The sequence below is a fragment of the Lissotriton helveticus genome, chromosome 8, assembly GCF_964261635.1.
Source record: "Lissotriton helveticus chromosome 8, aLisHel1.1, whole genome shotgun sequence".
In the NCBI taxonomy this organism is placed as follows: domain Eukaryota; kingdom Metazoa; phylum Chordata; class Amphibia; order Caudata; family Salamandridae; genus Lissotriton; species Lissotriton helveticus.
The window spans coordinates 1,523,652,953-1,523,673,098 of record NC_136069.1 but is presented as its reverse complement, the minus strand read 5'-3'; the positions used below and the strand labels follow the sequence as shown (position 1 = coordinate 1,523,673,098).

Sequence of the window (20,146 nt, the reverse complement as noted above, 5' to 3'; positions counted from 1 at the left end):
TATTAATGCCTAAGATCACACTTATAACATTACTTGGAAGTTGTATCCCAAGCCCAATTATCAAAGACACAGCTCTTGCAAATTGGTGGCTGCCAGCTGGTTCCTGATGTCAGGGTGTGGATTGAATCCTATTGTTTTCGGTGAGGACACTGGTCCCTAACTTACTGTATTAAGTCTGGAAGTTGTACGAAAACAGACAATTTTGGGAGCGGAGCTCCGGATCTGCATCAAAACGCATGGAAAACGAGCATTTGCAATGCAACAGGTCTCGCATTTGTTAGAGAATTTGGCATTGTTTATATTTAGCTGGATATGTTTCCTGTTTTGCGTACTGTATGTGTTAGGGAATGGCAGGTTTGTATGTATCGGTGGAGTAAGTATGTGTATGATACTTTATATAATGTATTGTGAATGTGTATTATATATCATACAAACCTTGACACACCCCAGAGAACAACTTTGTTCCATGCTCTGACCAGTAAAGTATGACTGTGGAAAATCCACCATGCTGGCTTATTTTCTGCCATTGTAAAATTAACAAAATTCAGTTTCATGAATTACAATATGAAATTTAGCTCAACTATGGTGCACAAAACAGTTTGTGAACCAGACTCTGTAAAAAAAAAACATTATGCAATTGCATTACAAATATGTATAACAAAATCAGACTTTCAATTTAATATTTCCTGAAATGAGTTATCATCACCATAACAATGAATATGTTAGTAGGAATAACAGCGTAAGTGAAACGCTCTCGGTGTTTTCCCAAGGACCTGTTCACACTATGGGGCATATTAAACCTCATGCTGTGCGTTCGCATTCTCCGCGTTTGTTTGGTTAGTAAACCTCATGCTGCACGTTTTCCCGTCTGTGTGATAGCATTCATCTATTCTACATAACAAAAAAAACAAGTTTCAGCTATTAGCATTGTAAATGACAATGCCTTTTATGTTTTACAATACAAAAATAAAAGGCATTGTCATTTACAGTGCCAATAACTTAAACTCTGAGACTTATTACATTGCAAATGTCTGTTTATACCCTTGTCAGTGCATAATATTCCAACAATGTTGCATCACATTATAATTGACTTTGAATACATTCCTAAAGTTATTAACAGAATGGTAAATCATGACTTGTGTGTAATTACCAATGCATTTCACATTATTCCACCCTTCTTCAGGGGCATCTGTAAACCCAATAATATGCCAATTACCACATTGTAAGGAACGTGACGCGTTTCTAAAATAATCTAGCTCTATCAATGGCATGAAAGAGCGAAATGCCTGGAACAGTGTAGTAAACCAACTCTGCAAATCAGTCACCATGCACTGTAAATATTCAGCACACCACCAGTATGTGCTTAGAACCATGTAATCAGACACAAACGTTATAGTGCCGCTCCTTGTTCGAGTACCCTAAAAACACTGTAATGACTAACAAAAGGAAGAAAAAGACAACAAAAACCTTGCTACCAGTGCTAATAATTTTGTTAAAAAAAGAAATGTCTTTCTGATACGAGGTGCAGCATACTACAAGATCCAGCATGCATCAGTAATCTTACTTGTGCACTGAATCGTGCTGCCTGAGTCTCAGCGCACAATCTTGGCGTGTCCTTGTGCATTACAAGCATACATTGACAGCCTATGGCCATCAGCCATTACTGGGCACGTCACGCCTCACTTCCCCTGGGGCCTCGGCTGCTGTTGGTTGATATGCAGAGTGCATGCTCCAGGGACAGAATAAGTGATTAGATCTGTGTCCTCTCTGTTTACCAACCAGGCGCTAAGATCTGAAGCCATGTGATCACTGCAGGAATAACCTTTGAACACAGCCTTTTTCTCAGTCCTGAAAACATCATCGTCGCTAATGCGGTCCTTCAAGGCGCTAGGCATGTTTTAGCCCCCCTCTCGCCCTCTGACAGATTGCTTATTTTATTTGCACTGGTTTTAAAGGCTAGAGCGTATCTTCCGTCCAGTCATTTACAGCGCTTCGTGGCTGCCGCGGTGCTGTTAGACACTGGGCGCTGCAGCAGGGGGCTGTGACACCGTCAGACTTCAGATTTATGATCAGGATGTGCCCCCCTCTGACACATGCGGTCGAGGGTTCCAGTATTATCCTGCTATTTCGTAATTGCATGATATAGCGCTTAGTACCCCTGACGAGGATTCAGCTGTGTCCTCATTTCCTGGGCTCACGGAAGAGGTTTGTTGCTTGCATCTCGGATATTAGATATGCCCTGGTTAGGTGCTAGTCTTAAAAACCCAAGATTTCTCGCCAATGTTTGCCCTTTGCAACATTTTTTTTTGCAGTTTTATGTAGCGTGAACTCGACCCGAAGGTATTGCAGCGCTATACATGAACGCCAGTTACGTTACACAAGGACGCATTAATTTTGTTAGGCACGGGGAGACTACATTCAGATACCCGGTGTAGACTTCGGGGCAGTGCCAGTGATTACAACAGATCCCCTTCAAATATGGCGGCCTACCTCACCAGAAGCAAACATCATCGACGCTAATGCGCTCCTTCAAGGCGCTAGGCATGTATTAGCCCCCCTCTCGCCCTCTGACAGATTGCTTATTTTATTTGCACTGGATTTAAAGGCTAGAGCGTTTCTTCCGTCGGCCATGTACAGCGTTTCCTGGAAAACGCAAGGGCAGATTCCTTCCAACTCGGGGAGCCCAATGAATAGCCTGGACTCTAAAACAAAACTGGCCAGCAGCCCTGTTGCAAAAGTATGCCCTGCACAAGTGGACGGGTATGCGGAAGTTATTGCCTGTGAGAAGAAATGCTCTGCAGTATGCTTCTCTAAACACCAGTGGTGCGTGCGCACCGCAGAGGAGCAGGGCCGGGAATGGAAACTAGTGGTGTGCGCGCACCACAGAGGTGCGGGGGAGGGAGCGGCAGCAGTGAGGCGAATGCGCGCTGGTGTGCGTGCTAGCCACCGTCGGGCATGGGCGTTGCAAAGGCGGGACATGCGCCCGCCTTTGCCCAATCGCGTGCCCTTTTTTTTTTTTTAAACACACAAAAGCCATTGGCCTGACGGCGAAAGCCTGATCACACGCACAAACGTGTGGTCAGCTCTCAAAACCCCATACGAAAGGGCTCTCGCTGCGCGAGCAGTGCTGCGCACTGCAACGCAGGCGCGAGCCCTAAAAAGATTACATGCAGGTCTGCTACAGAATTACACTATGACATGGAGTGGAAGCACACAATGTCTCCCTCACCCACAACCAGCGGCAGCTCTGTTACAACAAATAGAACTGTATGTATATTTGTGGGGGAAGGTTTGAATACAAGTACAGGTCATATATTGAGTGCGTGTGTATGTGTGTGGGGGAAGGTTTGAATACAATTACAGGTCAGAGATTGAGTCTGTGTGTGTGCATGTGTGGGAGGTTTTATACATGTACAGGTCAGAGATAGAGTTCATCTATGTGAATGCCATACGTGTAGGTTGGGGGGAGGAGGCTGAACATGTGAATCTAGGTATTAGCGTGCCTTACAAGGAAAATACAGCAAACACATTCTGTACCCACATTTTAAATAAAAAACCAGGGAAAACTGCAGAGCAGCAAACAACGGTCAGTTCAGATGGCTAACATGAGAGGATGGGTCCAAAGTGAGGGCTGAAAGGGAAGTAGCTATTACTTCTAATTAAGGATTTCCAGCTTGAAAGGATTTCCATCTCACTGCTTCCAAGGGAAGAGTTCTTAGTTCTGAGGCTACAGTGTGCCAGGAGTTCTAGTCATGTGCCTTGGAAGGATGATTTCTTTAGGCGAATGGCTTTGCAAGCAGGGCAAGTAATTATAAACGTACCCATGCCTCAATGGGAAGCCAATTTAGTGGTTTAAAAATTGGGTGGACAAAATCAAATTTCCATTGCTGAAATCACAAGTTTAGCAGTTAAACCAATAAAGGCATTGGGTGGAGTGAAATAAAATTGAGAGGCACACACAGCTTAGAATGATGCCGCTAAAATACATACATAAAAATATCAGAGTTTCAAGACGCGCAGATTGGATTCTGTATTCGGTTATTTCCGAACACTGAATGAAACACTGCGAGCTGAAATTGGTGTTTTTCAGAAGTGAAGGTTATTGAAATCTTAGATGTAAGGTAGACCCTTGTAAAACATTCGTCATTCACAACACCTTTTCTATGCATTACTGAGTTATTAAAAATATATATATCTATATAAATATCCTAGATTTCTTTATAAGAAACAAACATTAAAGAAGTTCTCAGCAGCATAAAGCAAGTTAAATCAACTTCTCAAATTGGCTAATTGCAACTTAAACAAAAATGCAATGAGATATTGTCTCCTATCTTCTACAACACCCAGACCACAATTAGAAGAAGAGAAAACGAATTCAGCTGTCCTTCATAATGTGGATGCTTACACAAGAGGAGGAGGGAGGGTTTTTGATACACAACCTACACAACAAGATGGTCCCTAGGATCAGCTTATCTCCTAAACCAAAAACCGCTAGAGACCCGCTTAATGAAACATGGCCAAGGGAATTACCAGACATCTTCCTAGCAGGCCACAGTAGTTGTTTCTTTACATGGAAAGCTACAGCAGGTACGAAAGCACAACTACATGGACCAGGAAGGCTGAAAGGATGGCACAGTGCAACATGTTAAACCTGAGGGTGCATACGGGGACCCAAACTTTCATCGAGGCTTCATGTGAAATTAAAAACCACAGAAGACCTAGTATAACAAGCCTTGGAAAAGCCATTAGGTCTTCCTTTTAATCAGGTGAAGTGTTCAGCTGAGCATCAATGTGGCATGGGTTGGCCCTGGCTGTCCAAAAGAAAATCCCATAATAGAGTTACACCGTAGGGTATAGCAATATGAAAGCTGAGTGTAGGGCCCCTTTGCTGAAGGGACGGCATTACCAAAGTTATAAGGTTGAGTCAGGGACTCTTTGAATGGAAGAGAGCACCTTCTGCACATCAACGTGCATAGATCTGGTTTACTGCAAGTTCATCGTGGACTTTGATACATGGTTGGTACTGAAAGGCCTAGTAATACGTGGGAGAGTTCAGAATGCTTCTGGCAGTGTCTTTTCACCACACAGTACGATCGCTTCTTGCTCAAACACAGCTATAGTTAAATGCCAAAGTAGCTAATCATGACCATTCCAATCATACCAAAAGCAGTCTTGTAATATTTTGTACAGATAGTGCCACACAGACTTCACAATTTCAGAGTAAAAACAGTGCTACAAAACTGCCCGCTCAGCCAGACACTCACCTCGATCCATTTCTGCGCCTTACTGAAGGCTGCCTCGGGAGCCGGCTCCTGCGAGTTGCTTCACAGTGAAATGGATCCAAAGAAAGACAGAAGCTCGCGAGTGGTGCGCGCGCACCACAGCGAGCCATGTGGTTTCACTTATCGCGCCCGTGTCTGGGAACGATAATTGAAACCACATGGCCTATTGGTGTCTATTATGCGCTTGGTGCCAATAGGCCATGGGAGGAGCAATGCGCCCGCCTTTGGCCAATTGTGTGCAGTCTTTTATAAAAAGACACACGCAAAGGCAAATAGCGGCCTGCAAAAGGAAAAGCACACGCACGAGCGTGTGCGATTCCTAGGGCAGCTTCCAAACCCCGTTTTTCACCTACTAAAGGACTCGCGCTGCGCAGTGCAACGCTAGGCGCGAGACCTAAAAAGGAACTGATGTCACTGCGCATGAATAGCGCTCATATGTGGCTTCGCTCCATCACTTCTGGGCGGTATGGGACTAGTGCAGAAATGCACAGCGCCACCTACAGGTGCACAGGAGCACTGGTATGAAAAACCTGAAGATCCAGTCTGGTACTTGAGAAATATCCTAAGGTGAAGAAACTGCAGTTAGAAGCATTCATCAGAATCCAAAGCCACTATTACATTGGATTTTTAGTAACAATTAAAATTAAGGGTTGAACCACCTTTGTAGCTTACTCCAATCGAAAGATAGGGGATTAACACATTAACTGTACTTTCGTTTTTTCTTCAGAGAATCCGCTATAGCGATAATAGGTTCTGGAGGCTAATAGGAATATACACACATTAAATTCTTACATCTTCCAATCCTAAATACCAGACACCCTACCTTGTGGGCTACAAGGCCTACCCAACGGTGACATACTTCATACTTAATAGCAGGATTAACCTCCTGTCAGTAGGTTTATTTGGCAGACCGGCCTACATGTTTAAAAGCTGCAGGTGCCAAGCTCCATATGTACGCCTGAAGCCATGTTTCCCTGTCAGCTTACTGAATCGCCCAATATATGCTGCCGTCCACATCTGACATGTAACTTTCAATGCTACTGGAAAATATGCTAATTTGGGTTTAGTCAATTCCCCATTTTAGAGGTCAGAGCACATACAGGGGAGACTATACAGCAGTGCCACCATGCACAGAGTTAAAAAACCACAATGAAGATTCAGCCAAAAAAGGAAGATGAACGAAAAGGGACATTGTCTCACAGTGCTCCAATTTCAGCATATTCTCTAGCCTCACAGACATGCCACCCAACCTCTCAAAAACAGCATTCCTTTTTAGAGCATTCTTTGTGTCAGCCTCATTCTGATTACCAAAATGCTATTATTAAAAACAAAACAAAAAAATCAAGCATTAACACTTGGGCTAACTCAGTTTCCTGTAAGAACGTTTTAAAATAATGGATGTCAAATCTAAGTAGCTTAGTTTTGATTGTGAATAATGCTGCCAAATTGACTTCAGCTAAGCCAGAGCAGAAGCTGCTGTGATGGCCTTTATCAGGGTTTTAATAGTTTAATGTATTGTCAATTGATGATCTATGCACAATATGATAATACATTTGTGCTGATTAAGTGCTCTTTGCTTGTTAATCCATGTGCTAGCCTCCCTGGTTGCCACCCTTATAGAAAGGAAATTATTTGGAACTTAGATAGCATACACTACGCTCACTGTTGTGATGGAAATGTATGCACTGCTTTGTAATTGGAAATGGAGCATAATTCTCCAATGAGTAAGGTCTTATTGTGCATGGTAGCAGCACATATGACCCCTAGTTAACTTGATGGGATTAGGCAGGGTTAGCTTTTTAAAGCACTTTAACATTTTCCTCGTGTTTGAAGTTTAACAACTTATTATGTACATGTCAGGCCACACCAGGACAAAATATTTTTTATGATTTTGGTCACCATGCTGCTCTATGAGGAGACTATATTTACATAAACTAGTAACCTATTTTGCAGACATGTTTTGTGAATTGTCATGAGAATATCTCTGTTAACACAAAGATTTCCTTGTAGGTCCTTTTGATTCTCTCATATTAACCTCCTAGTATTTTTTCAATTTTAGGTTCCCTGCATGTACCTCATAGTCAGCTTGAATTTAACCATTCTTCCTTAAGCAAAAGTCGATTTAATAATATTTGTGTCTTGGTATCACAGAGATGATAGAATGGGATGGTACATCCAAGGGGGTCTGTATTTTCAGGATGTCCACCTTGAATAGGAAAGAGACATTGGAGCACTCTCTTGCCTTACTCCTGTCAAGCGGACACACATTGAAAAAAAGTTTGGGATTGAATAGAATTTTGAAACTGAGAATGACATGCATTGCTTAAAATACAAACAAAAAAAATGTCTTTGAAGAGGACAGGGTAGATTACAGTTTGGCAAGGTTTCCCATCACAGTCCAAGATTAATGATTGCTTTCGCCCATTTCATGAATAACTATAAACTGAGAATACCTCCGCCTCTACCAAAATGAGCACATAGGCTCAATAATACCCCCTTTTCCTGTAACAATGAGAACCAGTTGATATCAACTTGACCAAAGACAACGTATTAACTGGCATTAGTTGTCTGACAATCCCGGGTCAGAGAGGGTTGAGTTCTATCAGGCCTACTCTGACCTTTTTGCTCAACCAGATCATATGACCAGCATGGATAGATGAATATTTTTTATATCTGAATATGAGCTGCTACTACTGCAATGCACTTGGAGAAAGCGTGTGATGGAGATTTCAGGATAAAATACATTATTTAGTACTGATTATAGCTTTTAAATGCCACAAACTCAAGGAAAATTCCAATATGTTAAGCAAAATGGTTTTTAGGGTCTATAGAACACATCCAGTCCTTTTTCACTGTCCTTTTAAAAGGATGGAGTTGGAAGGAAATCTATTCCAGGGCAAGCATCTTGATCAACTTAGAAAACCATGTAAATGAATCCATAAATATAATCTTTCTACTGCTTTCAAGGATGGATTATATTGCCACTTTCATCTGGTCTTCTGCATTTCATCATTGGTATGTAACCAAAACAAGGCACTATCGGAGAATTGGAAGGTAATTAACTTCCGCATTTAGCATAAGTGCTGTCCATCACAGACAGAAAGATCTACAAATGGATAAGGCATGGTAGAATTGGTACTCTGACAGGGGGTGTCGTATTCACTACAGCACTGATTAGCTGTCTACAGATAAATGCCCCTAGTGCCCAAATTTTAATTTCCACTGTGCCAAGCCTTTTGCTCTGGAGGTACATGTGGTTCGGAAGAATACCTTTTTAGGTCGAGCCTGAGCAGCGCATGCGCTGCTCTGCGAGGCATGCTGTATTGAGGTAGGGACTTGAAGTTCAGCCCACATTTTTCATTGGCTTGTGTCATTGTCCACTGTAAACTGTGGCTGTTCATTGGTCAAAAGGCTTAGTAGTCCCTCCTTAGTACCGCCTTGTTTCATTTTGTAACATCCCATAGCGGCACCCCGTTATGTGTATTGTTGCTCAGTAAGCTTTAATTACAGCCTCCGAGCACTATTTTCTCAAATAGCTTTGTCCTATCTGCAGTTACAGGCAGGACACGCTCTCTCCTAACGCTTTTTAAAAATAATTTATAGCACACATTTGCAGGAATATTAGCTATTAGCATTTTAAACGACAATGACTTATTTATCTGTTTTAAAAACAACACATAAATAAAAGGCATTGTCATTTACAATGCCAATAGCTCCAACTCTCATAAATGCAAGACCTATTGCATTGCAAATGCGTGTTTCCTATTGCATTTCAGAAGCCTTGAATTTTCAGTTATGGACCAGCTAATACTGGAGGTAAATGAAGTGGCTGTTTTCTTATGTGCCAGCAAGGCATTCGATTCATTAGAGTTTACTTTTCTATTTATGGTCCTGCAGCAGTTGGGGCCAAGTAGGGATATGCATGGGTGCTTAAAGCTATTATATGCACATCTAAGGCCCACATTCACATTAAAGGAATACTAGCTGCACCGATCAAAGCCCCTACAGGATGAGGATGTGTATTTTCACAAATTCTGTTTGTGATTGTGATAGAGCCACTTGTGGTCATGCCCAGACATGGGTCCCTTGCTCACTTTGCCACTGGATTGAAGCTAGCCTGGCTGATGATGGGTGTTACTCCGAAACCAGTCCCAGGATCCTTGTTTCCGGTCTAGGGAAGACCTGGCTTGGCAGTTCAGGCTAGACTGTTCCCATGAAGAACAGGGTCAAGACTGATTTGCGTATGGCTGGGTCTGAGCTGGGGTGGCAAAGTTAGCTTAAGAACGATGATAGAGGGGTGAGTGTCTGAAAAGCACTCTGTCCATCATCTCCTTGTGTCCACTATCACCACTCAGCTTGGGGACTTTGCTCCATTTACATGGAATGCTACTGTTAATGTACGCAGACAATATAATATTATTTGTCAAAGATCTCCCTTAGCTAACCTTGGCCACAATATACGTCGGTACATCAATTTAATGGTTCACTCGGGGAGGGAAAAACAAGCAAAACACAATGGTGCTCATCATCAATCAAATACGGAGCCATTTATGTGCATAGAGAAGTTTAACATGCTATTAAAGACAATCATGGTGTTATATAAACAAAAATAGCAGACCAGGTACACCACTGGATGTGTCTCCCATTATCAATGGTGGACCAAATAACTTTAATGAAATTGAGTGTATTGCCAACGCTTCTTTAACTAATTCCTAACATCCCCTACTCACTGAGCCAACAATACTTCACCAACCTGAAATACCTCATGATTAATCACACAAAGAGGCAGATTAACACCACCACAAACTAGGTGGCTTCACAGTGTCCAGCTTCGAAAAGCCCTACCTTTCAAAGCAAGCCCATTATTCTCTTCACTGGTCCCCCCACTGCCATTTCTGCCTCATTTAGTAATAGAAAGAGATATTGCATAAAATAGACACCCTCAACACAATAATGGAACATTTTGGCAAAAGAACCCTTGGTGGTTATGACCTAAACCAGCTGGATGTGGCACAAACTAAATAAAGTTAGAGGTATTGGTATCCTATACTCTCCTGCTCTGATGGTTCAGGAGAATTCTTCTATTCTCCCATCCATGGAAACAAAAGCCAAAAACCCAGTTGGTAAATTTAGGTCACAACACATTAGGAGGCTTAGTCTCTGAAGGTATATTTTTATCATCGCAGATGACTGCACTCACTTCCCAAATTAACCACGAGATACCTTCCACTACTACTGTCTAGGCACCTACTGCAAACCCAAATTTGTAGCATACCCTCAATAACCTCCCACTGTCCTTGCCATTATTCATGTTATAACTGTTCCTACCAGACAACACCAAGTTTCCAGACTACAAAATAAGGTTGACTATGACGTGAAATCAAGGACATGAGTAAGTGGAAAATGTACCTAGATGTGCAGGTTACTAATGAACAATGGGTACGCTGCAGTGCACACAGTGTGGAAGTATCATTTAACAACTGGCATTTATTACAAATTTCTGCACACGATCTACTACACTCCAAAAGGCTTGGTAGAAAGAGAATTGGGGGAAGATTTGACGTGCTGTCGCTCCTATACAAAGGAGGTGGTATTCCTTCACTTAGCCTTGGTCATGCTGAGCAGTAGCAAAGTACTCGTCTGAGTCTCTGTTCCTTATGACAGGACTGCTGGCACGCCAGACTCCACTGGTTGCACTACTACGGTATATAAAAACATTTCTCTGCAAGTGCTGAGCACTTCCCTTACTGAAAGCAAAATGGTGCCTGGCCATCGATGGGGGGCTTGGCTTCCATTCTAATCAGAGATCGGATTAAAGCAATTAATCCGAAGAAGAGCTAGAAAAGATAATTATGTAACTACTCTGCCACACAGCCTACAAAGACATTTGGGGGTCCCCCTGCACTCCAACCTGCTAAGCTGCGACTCTTTGAAAAGAACACAAATACTGTATGGACGCCACACAACTTGAGTCAATGAAGGTACCACGCACTGCGAATTAAAAACTAGCTCCTAGCACCAACAGTACTTTACCGTCTGTGCCATAACTACTGGGACGCTCTCTGGACAGAGAGCAACTCTGCATTGTGAAACGTGCACATTTGTCAGCTATTGATACTTTGTGTGCTACATGTTAGTAATGAGTCAGGCAATGAAAATGCCTTATAGGATTGAGACTGTCCTGGGAGTAAGCGGCTGAGAAATCTAATAATTTCTCTTTGTGAAAATGCTCTGGATCCCAAATATTGTCAAATAATTAGAGTGAGTTCAAATTGTAATGACTATAAATGGAAATCTCGTTAAAAAAAATGAGGATTTTAAGATGCACATTTTAGTTGAATAATGGATGCTCCCTATATTAAGAAATGGTCCGAATGCTTCAGGGAAGAAAAATAAAATTACAAAACAATGTGTACTTCACCCCACAAACTTCACACAACCAGTGCTCTACAGAAAAATTATAGAAATTAAAAATGCCATTACACAGTTTTTCAATTCACAAAACTTTTTAGAAATCCTAGATTTCTTTTAAACATAAAAATACTTCATACCTGCACCTTCACCGTGTTCTGAGGATCTTGAACATGTTCCAGAGTAGCATCGACATCTAGTGCTACCACCAAACCGGAAGTAAACCTTAAAGGACAATCAGATTCACCAGTAGGTTCAATAATTGTTGCAGTTGCTCTCTGGATCTGAAAAACAGAGAGGTTATACGGATATTACAAAGTTGTACCCATCAGGTTCTTACAGCTGATGCAATCCCATACTGAGAATATGCCTCAACAGCAAGAAAGACTTGGTAAACATTTCTGTTCCACATGTTATGAAGTTATGCTAAACGCATATAACACCGCCATTACATATGTCACCTGCTGTGGTGTAAAGCTGTTCTCTTGATCACTTCTATGTTTGATTCTGTACCCTTGCCAAATTGGTGTTTTCAGCATGGCGGATGGTGCGAGTTATGTTGTGTGCGTTACAATAACCTGCTTAGTATACTTCTGGCATTTAGTGTTGGGCCTGGTCGTTTGCATCGAGTAACTCAAGAACTGTCTTCAAAGGAAAACAACTTGCAAAGTGGCGTCTCCCCTTGAGGAACATTGTGCGTGGACACTGTAGGAAGCTGGGTTTCTGTTGCAGTAACCCGCTCCCCCCACTTTTTGCCAGATTTCTGATGACTTGATGTGCCCTGGGTCCCTGCCAATCAGGTTCCCAGGGCCTGTGTTCTTTCCCAAAACCATACCTTTGTGCCCCCAATTGGCAACTCTCTGGTCACATGTAAGTCCCTTGTAAAAGGTACCATGGGTACCAATGGCACTGTGATCAGGGAAGGCCTTCAAGGGCTGCAGCATATATTGGGCCACCCCATTAAACTAACTAACTAACTAACTAACACACACACACACACACACCCCGCCACCCCCCCCCCGCCAACCCCACCCATTGCAGACTGCGTGTTTTGGTGCAGAGAAAAGTAATTGTAAATTGTAAATTGATACTTGTATAGCGCACTACTCACCCGCAAGGGTCTTAAGGCGCTTGTACGAATACCGCTGTGGAACCCATCCTGGCTTTTCCTGTGAGGTGTCCACTCCTGGGCACCCCCAAGGTGGAGGTCAGGCATCCTTAGCGTTTGGGGGCCGTTGTGGAGATTAAGCAAGCTATTGCCCAGAGTTGCAGAGTGGGACTCCATGATTGGAAAAGGCACCGAGGCGAGAATTATCAGGTCCGTGGAATTTTTGAGCTCAAGACCCGCTGAGGCGGGGAATTGAACCCTGGTCCCGAGCTAGACCTCTGCATCAGGGTCTGCCGCTCTAACCATTGAGCCACACTTCTCCACAAAGTGAAGAGTTGACATGGCACACATGCCTATGTGCAATGCCAGCAATCCACTGCCTATAGTATAGGTAAGACACCCCTCTAGCTGGGGGCACTATACCATTGGTGAGGGTAAAGTTGCATGAGTACTGTACCCTTACAGTGTCTAAATCCATTCTTAGACATTGTAAGAGCAGTAAAGCCATAAAAGAGTATATGGTCTGGGAGTTTGTCATTACGAACTCCACAGCGCCATAATGGCTGTACTGAATTCTGGGAAGTTTGGGAGCAAACATCTCAGCATAATAAACCCACACTGATGCCAGTGTGGGATTTATTATACAATGCACTCAGAGGGCATCTTAGAGATGCCCGCTGAAAAACGACCAGTTTTGGTGGGTTCCCTGACTGGTACACACCAGCCTGCCAGCCGAGACATGTTTCTGGACCCCTGGGGTGGAAGCCTTCGCTCCCTGAACCCAGAAACAAAGCCTTTCATCGAAGGAGGTGGTCACACCCCCCCAGGTCAGGAAGAGCCATCTGTTGCAGGGGAGCTTCAAAGGCCTTGCTACCTTTGTAATGCGACACCCAGACTTTCTTGCTATCTGGAGCAGGCCCCCTTCCTGTCTCCCCTCCTCTTCAGCAGGAAGACATGCAGGAAAAATTAGAGCCGCCCACAAGGTGTGCCCATCTCTGCCAACTCCACCTCTCAGGTGGGGGAGGTGAGCTGAAGCCCACTCTTCAGTGCCTGTCATCTTGAAGATGGCAGTCACTCTCTGTTAGAAACGGGGTCTCCAGTTGGCAGGGGTAAGTTACCTTATTCCAAGTAGGGACCACTGATTCCGACAGGGTAGGTCTCAGAATACCCCCAGACCACCCTCTGGTAGCTTGGCGCAGAGCTGGTAGGCTAAACTTCCGGAGACAATGTGTAAAACATTTGTGTAACACCCACCCACCATAACACAGTGAAACACCACAAATAGACACCACACCAGTGATTTATAGAAATATAAATATCTTTATCTCAAGTTTTAGGCAAGGTCAATTCACAGGAAATTCACATATACCAAGGACTTTTCTTGTGCAGTATTCTCCGAGTGTTCTTTGTAACCCTGGAATAGACCTGCAGGTTCTGTGAGTCTTTTGGATCAATGTTCATGAGATTACTAGTTCAGTCTCAGGTAGTGGGGAAAGTCCCGTGGGAAAACGAGTATGGGCTCAGAATAATGAGGTCTTTCCTAGTGCGCAGGGCCTCTCACGCTACTTGTTTGGGTCTAAATTACACTGCTGAGTCCCCAAAGATTCAGTCAGCTGAAGCGCTGCCTTCGTGATCGGTGCTTAAATTGCCATGCGCAATATATGCCCCAGATCCTCTCAGGAGATATCCATGCACTTGGGCGTTCACGCCCCTATCTGTGTTCTCCAGAGGCGGCGGCCGCGAGCGCTCCCTCAGACCTGCACCCTCGCCTCAGTCGGTAATGCTACCTGCTCCTTAGGTGCTCCCGAGCAGTTATCTGGGGTGGGGACGGTCTTCTGGTACTCCTTTGCCGGCTGTCAGCTGGTTGCGGGGATGTGTCGGGACGCCTCGCGCTTCTTCGGTCTCAGTGCGGCTTTCCCTGGACAGCGAGCCCCCAGTTGCTAGGCAACGCCCCGCGCTGGCTCCAATCCCAGCACGCCACTCTCCTGACGTCGCAGGGAAATCCATGGAGGGCTTTCCTGAGGCCCCAGGCCAACGGCGGTGATCTCGGGGCAGTTTTGAGTCCGGTCCTTCGTAGAGTGCAGGCCCCTGCGCACAGCGCCACGGGGGATATTTTTAATGACGCGCTGAACTCAGGCCAGCGGCGGTGATCTCGGGGGGCAATTTTGAATCCGGTTGTCAGTAGAGAGCAGGCACTTGCGCACAGCGCTTCTGGGGGTGCTTTTAATGATGCGCTGAACTCTGGCCAGAAGCAGTGATCTTGGGGGCAATTTTCAGAAAAAGCGGATTCCCACGCACAGCGATGTAGAGACAGTCCTGGGAATGTCTATAGTCCAATAACCAGGGGTCAGTCAGTAAAAATAATGGATACACTCTGGAGATGTTATTTCTAGTTTACCTCTGGCAGGGCAAGATCAGCAGGCAGCAAGGCAGCTCAGCTAGTTGGGGCAGCAGTTCCTGGGAGCAGTCAGCCTCAGCAAAAAGTGGCAATCCTCCTGGCGCAGCAGTCTTCCCTCCAGCAGAGTTTCTTCTTGATCCAGTGGTGTAACAGAGAAGTGTGACCAGGACCCTCCCTTTTATACCCTGGTACCCTGTCACTAGAAGGGGGTAGAAGCTTCTGGAAGGGTCTAGGGGTTTCTGGGGTGTTCCCTGCCTTCCCTGTCCTGGCTCCTGGCTGTCTACAGTGACAAAGGCAGGGTCGTTAAATCTATTGTGGGGTAGCCAAACCCAGCCTATTCAAGTGTAAAGGTGTGAACCACCACTCCCACCTCACAGCCCAGGAAGGCTATCAGCATGCAGATGGGAGGGGGAGTCTGCAGTGCACAAACTAAATGCAGGCAGGAAAATGTCAACTTTCTAAAAGTGGGATTTCTAAAGCAGTAGTGCACAAACTCCATATACCACTAGAAAGGGTTCCCCGCTACGATTCCAACTATACCAAACATGATATACTTATTAGATCCCAGTCAGTCGTTATCCCATAGTGGGGTTCCCCAATGTTAGCCTTTGGAGGGGTAGGTCTCACTGCGGTAATAGGGAACTTTGGCAGGTATGTCAGTGTTTTTAAAGGAAAGCACCTGCACCTTAGCACTGTTTAGCAGTGCTAAGGTGCCCAGTCCTAAGTCCAACAAAAATATACAGTCAAAAGTGGGAGGCACAAGGGCAAAAATGTAGGGGGGAGACCGCCCTAAGGCCAACAGGTTCAACACTCTCCAATCAGGGTTACGAATTGTGCCCACTCCCCAACATGGGCTGAGCACACCGAGGGTGTAGTCACCCTAAGGTCAGTTGCCCATGTGCTACTGACCTCAAGACCCCTAAAAAGCCTCCTAAATACAGTATTTAGGAGCAGCCCTGAACCAAGAAGTCAGGCTCCTGGAACCTAGGAAGAAGAAGGACGAAAGAAGACGCCCAGCAGAGGAGGCTGCAGAGAAGAACTGACTTGCCCCACACTCCATCATGCTGAGTGTGATGGAGATGTGAATAGTTGTTTGAGTCCGTTGGTGGTGAGGCTCTCCAGTAGGGATGAGGTGCTGTGGCCATCGAGGTTGTCCAGGTAGAAATTGGGGTCGCTGAGGAGGAGGCAGTCCATTGAGTCCAACATATATTAACAAATTCTACAAATTATATATACAACAGTTTAACGCTTGCACATCAAGATGAAAAGTATTGGGTAGTGAGTGAGTTCCGAGTATCACAAGCGAGGAAAAACAAATAAAGTCCTTAGGGTGGTGCTCACATGGTGACCGCACCCAGCCACCCAGGGTGCGAATTACCGCTTCACTGTCTTAAGATTGTGTGCTTCAGTGCTTTCCCTCAGAATGGAGAACCAAGGCTGTCTAGTCCAGGTCGGAGTGACTAGAAAGAAGGTGAGAAATGCTTGTCTGAGCTTCCCATTGACCAATTGAAGCAGCGGTAGAGATAGAAAATGTAAGCAATATCCCATACCAGTTAATGCATAGGGCATTCCCAACAGATTGTGAGTGTGAGTATCTGGTGCAAAGGTTTGGGCATTTTGCATTTTCTGCTTCTGCAAATAGATTTATTTGCAGAGTGCCCCACTTTCTGAAGTATGTATGAAGGATTTTTGGGGGGAGTTCGCGCTCGTGGTTTTGCTGGTGTGACCTGCAAAGTTGTTGGCTAATCCTTGAAGATATTGTGCCACTAGTTGCATCTTGTGGTGCCAAGTGCCAAATGATCTACACTAGCTTTGACAGAAGTAGTGAATATGTGCCAACCTTCTTCTGTATGTAGTATATGGTGGTCACATTGTATGTACTGACTAGAACCACTTTTCCCCAAATAATTTGAGGAAAAGCATTGAGAGAGAGTTTTATTGCTAGAAGCGCCAGTAAACTGATGTGGTGATTCAGACATTGTATGAGCTACTGCCCCTGTATTTTGTGGTGGTCTAAGTCAGCAGCCCATCTCAAGAGAGATGTATCCAAAGTAATGGTCACATGCCTAACGTGGTCTGCTAAAGCCCTGTACCAGGTTGGTGGGTGTCAACCACTGTAGAGAGTCGTGAACTTTGGCCTATACAAACAGATGTTCACAGTGACCCTGAACGTGTGACAATTGGACTGTCAAACACGCTTGCAAGGGCCTTACGTGCAACCTTGCGTATGGTACGATTGTGATACAAGATGCAATAATCCCTAGAAGGCTCATGAATGAGCGTACTGGAATATAAGGTTTGGTTGAACAAGAGGCAACATTTGTTGTAAGTTGAAAACCTTTAGCAAGTTTGAGAGTGCTTTTGCTGTGAGTGATGGTATAAATATGCAGCCCCAGGAGAGGTTGCAACAGAGAAGGCATAAAATGGGATTTTTTTTGGCATTTATGGTCAATCCTAGTGTGAGAAACAAACACAGTTGCCTACGTACGCACTAGTCATTCTATTTTGCTGCTTCTCCTAACCAATTGTCTAGGTATGGGAAAACATGAATTCCTTCTTGGCGCAGGTGAGCTGCAACAGTTGCAAGACATTTTGTGGATACTATTGGAGCTGTGGTTACCTCGACAGGTAGCACCTTGAATTTAATTGATACTGAGCACCCCTTACCACGATGCACAGGGTGATTGTAATGTGGAAGTAGGATTCTCTGAGATCAAGTGCCATCATGAAGTCTCCTTGTTGCAGAAACGGGGTAGCTTCTTGAAGTGTGGTCTGGAGGGCCTGAGATGGAGCAATGGTCTGAGGGACCAGTCTTTTGTGTATTAGTATTCAGATTTGTAGAGCGCATGACTACCCAAAAGAAGTTTATCAACGCTTAGTGCCTCCTGAAACCATAAGTCAGAGGGTCTCTGTTCCCTGGTGCTGTGATGGTACGGGCTCTATGGCTCACTTTTGTAGAAGTGCACACACCACTTCTTGGAGAAGGTGGAGGTCGTCTGGACTGAGCTTGCGTTTACGGGCGGATGTTGGGAGTGGTTGCATATATTTCGAGGCAGTAACTGTGTTGCATAATGCTAAACACCCATGTGTCTGAGGTGATTTGTTGCCACTGATAGAGGAAATGGCTTAGTCTACCCCCAACAGTATACGTATGATTGGGAGGGATCTGTGGGAGAGGTAGGCCCTTTGTTGGCACCTCCCCTGCCAATACTTATGTAGTTTCCACTCTAGGTCTGCAATTGCAATCTCTATCTGCATGATGTTGATAGGAGTGATATATATATACATGCAGCTAAGGTTCCAGATCACCTTAGGTCTCATCCTGTTTAAACAGTGTAAGTCTGGTGTATATATATTTATTGTGAATATGCTTGTACATTCGTGTTTTTATACATATATTTATATATGAATAACTCATAGTCTATATATTTTTCTACATCTGATTTTAACATGATATTGTAGATTAAGTGTATTTCTGATATTTATTACTATGACGTTTGTTTACAAGACAATATTTGCACTTTATTGACGTATTGCACATTGCCAAACTTGCACTGCACTTTGAATCCTTTAAATTTGGATTATCCAGTGAGATTTTTTTAGTGTATTGCTAAAAACAACTAATATGGCATCAGCACTTTATTCAATGTTGTTTGCACATTTCCACACAGGCTGGCATCCGGGATTATATCGTGATGAATTATGCATTGAGATGTTGTCTATGTCTATGATATCAGTCATTATACATGTGACCATGTTCCACCAATAGGTGTACATTAAAACCAGCACTAGCACTTTAAAAATTGCCTCCTCCCGAGCATGCGTCATGTGATCAAGGCCTCTGTGAAGGCCGAAACGTCATGCTGTGGTGTGCCGTCTCCTCGACGAAATAAAATACACTGCTCACCTGCACTTGGGTCTCCTCTCTTCTTCTGCGGTATCCAGGAATGGGCTCCAGGCGAGAGTAAGCAGGGACTGTTATATATATATATATATATATATTCCACCAAACGTCCACAAGCTTTTCGAGAGCGCACACAAAGCCACTGACACCATCCGGTTTTCTTTCATTAGGCAGCTTGCTTCTTTATTTGGGGAAGACGATTTAAACCTTACCTGACGCGTTTCGTGGTATGCACCTCTTTATCAAAGGTCACGCTTCTCTCACGGGCAGTTCCGGCATAACTGTTTTGTGCATGCGCATTATATATTACCCTAAGTGGGCTCCGCTGAGTTTTTTCACATCGGTTGCATGCTGGGTAAAGTAGTCCCATTCGGAATATAATATTGTCCTTAAGTAGGTCCGTGATTTAAAGCGATAATTTCATGGCATAATCGTGCCTTTAGTATGCCCACAAACATTTCCACAAGTTGATTTCACCTTCAGTGGCTGTGCTGCATACAGGCAGGAATGGTTCCGACCACAGCCTCCTTTCAAGTTCCAGGATGGTGCTGCTCCCCACGGTATAGGCAACCGTGTATTTATATTCCACCAAACGCCCACAAGCTTTTCGAGAGCGCACACGAAAGGCACGATTAGGAAAGGGGGGCAGACCAGGTAGTGACCCAAATCAGGATACCCTGCTTGATCTACAGAACAATCTTGGTTTGGGTCATCTGTTCGTGCAGCACCTACATGTTGATTGCAGAGGTCACAAGATGCATATGGTCTGTCTTGTCGGGGAGGTGCAATAAAGGGACCCTGATGGTGAGTCAAACAGAGACTGTGGTGGCAGAGTGTTGGGTGGGGGGATTGTGTGTGTGTGGTGGGGGGGTAACTGTGATAGTGTGCGGGGAACAGGAATTGAGCCAGGTGTAATGTCTGTTTCTTAGCTGGTGGGTCACTGGTGGAAGGCTTTGTCGTATTCTCTTCCTCGAAAGTCAGCTTCTCTTACCAGGTACAGGGTCTGATGGTGGAGGGACCCTGGTAGTAATTTTTCCTGTGCA

The 20,146-nt window shown here is 44.3% G+C and overlaps 1 protein-coding gene across 1 annotated transcript in view; it reads right to left on the bottom strand.

Annotated features, from left to right (window-relative positions):
• INTS4 (integrator complex subunit 4) overlaps positions 1 to 20,146 on the bottom strand; it is a 297,022-nt gene that overhangs the window by 20,678 nt on the left and 256,198 nt on the right. Inside the window, exon 21 of the mRNA XM_078658501.1 lies at positions 11,834 to 11,977. Coding sequence (XP_078514627.1) covers positions 11,834 to 11,977 — 144 coding nt within the window. The remainder of the gene's footprint in view (positions 1 to 11,833; positions 11,978 to 20,146) is intronic.